Source organism: Onychomys torridus, chromosome 9 (genome assembly GCF_903995425.1).
Source record: "Onychomys torridus chromosome 9, mOncTor1.1, whole genome shotgun sequence".
Classification (NCBI taxonomy): domain Eukaryota; kingdom Metazoa; phylum Chordata; class Mammalia; order Rodentia; family Cricetidae; genus Onychomys; species Onychomys torridus.
Genome location: NC_050451.1, coordinates 58,103,735 through 58,110,671, shown reverse-complemented (window position 1 = coordinate 58,110,671; position 6,937 = coordinate 58,103,735). Strand labels below are relative to the sequence as shown.

The following is a 6,937-nucleotide window of genomic DNA, read 5'->3' as shown; positions in this document are numbered from 1 at the left end:
GGACAATGTAGAGAGTTAGATGTTGGAATATTCATCCTACATGGGATGTCTTCCTTAAACCCTTCTGCTCAGGGATCAGGATCTATGCAGAAGAGGAAGTGGAAAGATTGTAAGAGCCAGTAAAAACCCTTAGATCTTCAATGGCACTTTGCCCTGGCATTGTCTGGCATTTGGTGTCCTTAAGCCAGCAATGGCAAGCCGGCTCATAACACATGCCATATGCTTAGAGCACCAGGTGCCATCATTGAGAACTGGATTGATTAGTAATGTCTGCAATGGCAGCCACCCGGTGGACTGTAGGACAGGGTATGTGCTGAAGACCTATGTCCCATCCTTGTTTCAGGTGGCTGTTGCTCAATGTAGGATGTGTGGTTTGATGTCCAGGTGGCCCCAAAGAAGCAGCACTGTGGGAACTCCTGTGGTGGTCTACAGGCGGGAGCATCCTGTCCTGGTATTGTGGTGCAGGTGAAGACAGATGCTGCAATGGGGTGGGAAGGGTACCCTCCTTCCATGGCCTTCACCCAGAAATGACCCCAGCCTGTCAATCCACAATGTTGCAGTCCAAATAGGAAAGAGTGCTACCCAGAAACCAAAACCCAGTGAAAGTACAGTCTGACTTTAATCAAGTTTCAGAAAACCTGGTCTCAGCAGAAGCACCAGGCAGCTGTAGAACATTCTAGAAAACACAGAGGGGAGCAACACAGCCAACCTGGCCTGTTTTTTTTTTTTTTTTTTTTTTTTTTTTTGTTTTTGTTTTTGTTTTTTTTTGCACCAGGGGAAAGTTACTTGGTCCAGCTGACTTTAGGAATGTCATAGTGCTTGGTGAGTGTGTCCAGGCGTCGGTTGAAGTCCTCCACTCTCTGCTGATGGGTTTTGGATGCCTTCTTCAGGATTCTTTCCATTTGCTGCTTCTCCTGCATCTTCTCGAAGGCCGCCTGCGCCGGTGTCCACTTGTCCAGGCAGCGCCTCTTCTCCTCCTCGCTCTTCTTACTTGTCCCCATGGCATCCAGCAGTGTGGCCTTGTCTTTGTCCTTCTTCTTCCACTTCATCATGCCGAGCTCTGTAACACCTTTCAGCTTCAAGGGGCCCTTCTGGACCTGTTCATACGCCTCCATGGGGTTCGCCTGCCATGCAGTGGTGGCGCATGCCTTTAATCCCAGCACTAGGGAGGCAGAGACAGGTGCATCTCTGTGAGTTCGAGGCCAGCCTGGGCTACAGAGCGAGATTCAGGACAGCCACAGCAGTTACACAGAGAAACCTTGTCTCGAGAAACTAAAAAACAAAAAAAGGAGAGACGAGAATTCTGGGAACAGGAAGGCTGAGTCAGGAGATGCTGCCAGCCACCACAATGAGGAGCAGGATGTCAAGTACCGGTAAGCCACGAGTCACGTGGCAAGGTATAGATGAATAGAAATGGGTTAACTTAAGAGAGAAGAACTAGATAACAAGAAGCCTGCCATGGCCATACAGTTTATAAGCAATATAAGCCTCTGTGTGTTTACTTGGTTGGGTCTGAGTAGCTGCAGGTCTGGCAGGTGAGAGAGATTTGTCCTGACCGTGGGTCAGGCAGGACTGGAGAAAACTTCAGCTACACACATAGCTATTTGAAAGGTCAGAAGTATAAGGGTAATGGCTGCCTCTCTGCTTTGATTTCTTTTCTTTTCTTTTTTCTGGTTTTTTGAGACAGGGTTTCTCTGTGTAGCCTTGGCTATTCTGGAACTCGCTCTATAGACCAGGCTGGTTTTGAACTCACAGAGATCCGCCTGCCTGTGCCTCCTTAGTGCTGGGATTAAAAGCATGTACTACCACCTGCTGGCTGATTTCTTTCTTTCTTTTTTTTTTTTTTAAGGCTTGTTTTTATTTATATGTATGTACGTGTTTCTGTGTGGGTTGTATGCCACACACATGTGTGCGTACCTCTGTGAGTGTGTGTGTGTGTGTGTGTGTGTGTGTGTGTGTGTGTGTGTGTTCCCTCAGAGTCCAGAAGGGTGTGTTAGAGCCTCTGGAGCTGGTGTTACACACAGTTATAAGCCACCCGATATGGGCCCTGGGGATGGAACTTGGTTCCTCAGAAAGAGCAGCAGGCACTGTCAATGTTGAGTCATCTCTCCCTGCTTTGGTTTCTTTTCCTCTTTGGGCTGCTTTCACCCTTCTCTTGTGTCATCACTTTCTCCCTGTCCCTTTCTCATCACCAAGTCAACTTGTCCATCCTTCACAGCACAGTGTCAACTGCTATGGGGGGCGGGGGAGGATCCAACTGCTTCTCCAAGCCTTTCGCTGCCATTTCTGAGCTCTCCAGAAATTCTAGAATTTTCTTTGGATGGGTGAGACTTGATAAGGACCAAATGGCCTTGCAGAATGAGATTCTCTTTCTTTCACTGTGTGCTGAACCCTACTTCATCCCTTCCAAAGACTTCCCTGTCCACTCCCAGCCTTGGTGGTCCTCAGCTAGGGTTTGCTGAGTCCTCATTTGTCAGGAGCTGCTCCCCTGGAAAGGATGACTGATCACGTCTAGGCCTTCCATGCTTAGCACCCATGTCAGCTGTCTCAAACCTCGAAGGACGTGTGGACTAAGCCTTGTCTGTGAGAAAACAAACCCAGAGAACATAGTTTTGTCCAGGATCACACAGTTGTCATGAGTGACAACCGACAGCCCTTTGCCAAATCACTCAGCCAACTCAGAATGGCCCGGCCCAGGACCCCATTGTCTGCCTCATAGCTGGCCCCTGTGGCTCCCAAGCTGGAGCATCAGATCTCTGAAGTTGGGTAGCAACAGCCATGTCCTTGCGCTGGGTAGAGCCTTCCATTTGAGCCTGCTGACTTTGGGGTGACTTAGAGTGTGCTCATTCCCTTTTACCCCCTTGTCTCCTCCCATCTTGCCTCGGTCCCTTCTGCCACTTCCATAAGGAGCCTGGAGGGAACCCAGCACGTGGGACGACAAAGGAAAGCCGGTATAGCCCGTGGGAGACATCGCAGAACAGCATGTGAGTGGCCACTTTGTGGTCTTGTTCTCTGCCCCACTCTACTCCCCGCCCCCAAACTTTCACCCATCAAATATTTATTAAGCATCGCCTGTGGGCATGTTGAAGCTAGACTGGCATGACAAACAGATAAATACCCCTTTGGGTATGCATGTCCCTTCCAAAGGCGTTCTCAGGACTGGAGGGTAGAGAGACAGCATTGTGACCAGCAGTGTGTGACTTGAGCTACTAGCAGAGCACAGGTCAGGGAACTCAAGATTGACAGTGGGTGTTGGTGGAGGACTTCCTGGAAGACCTGACATCCAGGCCATCTTAAAAGGATGATTAAACATTTTTCCAGTATAGGAGGTGGGGGTGGGGAGTGTCTTTGTGTCCAGGGGACTGCTTCCACAAAGACCACACCCCCTCCTTGTGGGGACCTGGTAGTGGTCTTACCCTGGGTAGGGAGCTGACTGGCTGCGCTTCCTCCCCTTATCTAGGCTCTGTAGCTCAAAGCAGCTCAGCCTTTGCTCAAGATTTACTTCTGGATTTGTTGCTAGTTCTGAGCAGGGATGCCACCTGCTCCAGTAGGCACACTGCTCATATCACAAGCTGTGTGTGTGTGTGTGTGTGTGTGTGTGTGTATGTGTGTGTGTGTGGTAACTCCAAGAGGAGATGGGCACTGTGAACATGTGCTTATCAATCTGGAAGGCTGAGCTGCTTGTTAAGCACAGAGAACACACAGGCTGGAGGCAGGATGGACAGAGGGGTCTGTCCAAGCTGAATGGCTTTGGCAGAGATGGAGAGAGCCATAGAAAGAGGGCAGCGCTGGGACTAGCCTGGATCTTGAGGTGTACGCCTTCCCGAGAACCAGGATGGAGGCTTCTCTTTCCAGATAAACCCCCAGCTTAGAAGCAGGCATCTGCCCACAGGAAAACAGACGCCTGGTGATGGTTTGGCTTGGCTGTGGGGAGGGAAGGAGGAAGTAACATCAGAGGACAGGTTCAAAGGGATTTTAGGTCACAGACAGCTGTGGTGAGGGAAGGGATGCTGGGGGTCTAGGACAGGAAATGTTGGGGTTAAACCTACCTTTGTGCCGCAGGAATCCCTAACACTGCAGTGAGGCACTGCTTCCAGACGAAGGACGGGAGGTCACAGCCGGGCAGTGCCTAGGCCAGCTAGAAGGGCAGTGCAGATGGCCAGCTAGCCAGCAAGATGATGGAACAGGCAGCGGTGACTCTGAGCTGCAGGAAATGGGCAGAAAGGGAAAGAAGGACCAAGAGAAGACAGGGTGAGGTGGGCAGGAACTCCAGGCCTGAGAAGAAACCTGAAGCAAAGAGAGCAGGCTCCAGAGCTGGGCTTGCAGGCTCAGATGATGGAGGTGGGAGACTGCTGTCCTGCTGTGACAGCTGCTGGCTGCTGCTGAAGGAAGGGGTACAGAGTGGGCCATTGGCAGCTGCTGGCTGTTGTTGGGGTAAATCCAGCCTCGGGGATCTGTCATTGAAAAGTTGCGAAGATAAAGTTGGGCAGTGGTGGTTCAGCCCTTTAATCCCAGCACTCTGGAGGCAGGGACAGGCAGTCCTCTGAGTTCGAGGCCAGCCTGGCCTACAAAATGAGTTCCCCGACAGCCAGGGCTACACAGAGAAACTCTGGCTTGACAAAACGAGAGAGAGAGAGAGAGAGAGAGAAGAGAGAGAGAGAGAGAGAGAGAGAGAGAGAGAGAGAGAGAGAGAGAGAGAGAAGCCTGGGAAGAAGAGCTACACTTGTTTCTGAGGAGGTACAAGTTGGAGAAAAATTGTCATGTCAAGACAGGACTGAGTGGTCTCTGACCGGGAATGCTGGAAAGGTGAGGTGATGGGAACACTTTTTTCTCTTAGTTAGGGTTACTACTGTTGTGATGAAACTCCATGACCAAAATCAAGTTGGGGAGGAAAGGGTGTGTATAGCTTACACTTCCACATCACTGTTCATCACTGAAGGAAGTCAAGACAGGAATTCAAGCAGGGCAGGATCCTGGAGGCAGGAGCTGATGCAGAGGCCATGGAAGAGTGCTGCTTACTGGCTTCACATGGCTTGGTCAGCCTGCTTTTTTATAGACCCCAGGATGGACTGGGCCCTCCTCTTGATCACCAATCAAGAAAATATCCTACAGTCTTGCCTATAGCCCCTTTTCTCGATTGTGGTTCTCTCCTCTCAGATGACTTTATCTTATGTAAAGTTGACATAAAACTATGTTTGAAAAAAAGCTGAAAGCAGGGACTGGGAACTGTGTACTCTGGCAGGAGTGGTGATTCAGGCCATCTCTCCAGCTAGACACTGGCCCAGTCCTAGCCACTCCCCTGAAAATGAGCAGATTTATAACTTCTTTTGACATTTACATTGGCTCAAGACTGGACCCCAAACCTGCATCTTGGACCTTCCCATGACTCAGCCTGATTTTCTCTCCCAAGGAGAAGAGGCATTGGCTGCAGAATTACAGGCTCAGAAGCACACCTCTAGCAAAGGAAAGTCCTGTTTGTCTGCTCAGCATTGCACCAGTGACATGCTGCAGGACACATGAAAGGTGATACCAGCAGGCATCAGCACCCAGCTGGCTCTTTGGAGCTGGATGGAGAGACCCAGGGAGGGAGGGAGGCTCTGTCCAGATGTATGAACCCAGAGAGGTTTCATACTGTGTTTTCCTTTAGAACAGTCCCTCTTAGGAGTATAAACAATGGAGTGAGGCTCTTCTGTACCAAATACAGGGGAAAGAACATACCTGGGTAAAGTCTAGTTTCTCCTAAACACATATTTGAACTAGTACTTGTTTTATGAAGATTGAGTCTGAACATGGCACTCCCAGTCACTGTCAACCTTCTCCCCAGCTCTGGGTAGATGTTGGAAGTTGGGGAGCATCTGCCAACAGTAAAGTATCTACCTACAATCCAATGATTAAGTGAGCCTGAATGTACACTTACCAGAAATACCCTGATAGGCAATTTTCAATCACACGCACTCATAGACAAGAGGCATGTTTCAGACAATACAAATTGAGTATGTATTTGTTTATGGCAGGGTCTCCCTGTGTAGCCCACATTGACCTCAAACTTTCCATCCTCCTGCCTCAGCCCCCTGTCTGCTGGGATTACAGATGTGTATCACTGAACCTGGCTAAAATTCAGTTTTTAATTTGACTTTGGGAAAGAGCAGTAAATCTCTCTTTCATATCATATTTTGCATAAACTAATATTAAAATGGCTCTGCATTCTCAAAGAACAAGTTGGAAGTGTGATAGAGGAAGTTGAGATGTGAGGTTTGCCAGTCTGGGCTTTAAAAACTGTCCAGAGGCCGGGCGGTGGTGACGCATGCCTTTAATTGCAGCACTCAGGAGGCAGAGCCAGGCAGATCTCTGTGAGTTCGAGGCCAGCCTGGTCTACAGAGTGAGTTCCAGGAAAGGCACAAAGCTACACAGAGAAACCCTGTCTCAAAAAATCAAAAATCAAATCAAAACAAAACAACAACAAAAAACTGTCCAGAGATAATTGACAAGATTTGTAATTTCTACCAGTCCAGACCATCCTAACAAAACCAGCCTTGAACAAGGAAGCTTCCTTCTGATGAACAGGTGGATGGCATTAGAATCAAGCCTTTTTTATTTTAGTGTTTGGAGATAAGGTTTTGCTTTGTAGCCCAGGCTAGTCTTGCACTCACGACAATCATCCAGTTTAACCCTCCCAAGCATTACAGCCACATCTGGCTTGAATTATGGTAGACTACAGAAGAGCATCTAAGAGGGGACTTCGATAGGGTTTCTCTGGCTAATATTTCCGTGGCATTCTTTGCAAAGTTAAGAAGTGAACTCTCTGTGACAACAGGCTGGGATGGGAACCTCTGAAAGTGATACAGGTATCCATACAAAAAGCTCAATAAAAGCCCCGAAAGTCAGAGTTGCAGGGGTGATGCAGGAAGGAAGGCCCTTGGGTACTCGGAAAAACCCC

At 49.0% G+C, this 6,937-nt stretch overlaps 1 protein-coding gene across 1 annotated transcript; it reads right to left on the bottom strand.

Annotated features, from left to right (window-relative positions):
• Positions 1-782: 782 nt before the first annotated feature.
• LOC118590858 (protein FAM32A-like) lies at positions 783-1,118 on the bottom strand. Its single transcript, XM_036198630.1, has one exon. It carries the CDS (start codon positions 1,113-1,115, stop codon positions 783-785), a length of 333 nt encoding a protein of 110 aa, XP_036054523.1. The 5' UTR covers positions 1,116-1,118.
• Positions 1,119-6,937: the final 5,819 nt, after the last annotated feature.

What these genes read in the sequence shown, in the direction of transcription:
- LOC118590858 (XM_036198630.1), bottom strand. Translation starts at nt 1,115, where the DNA reads ATGGAGGCGTATGAACAGGTCCAGAAGGGCCCCTTGAAGCTGAAAGGT.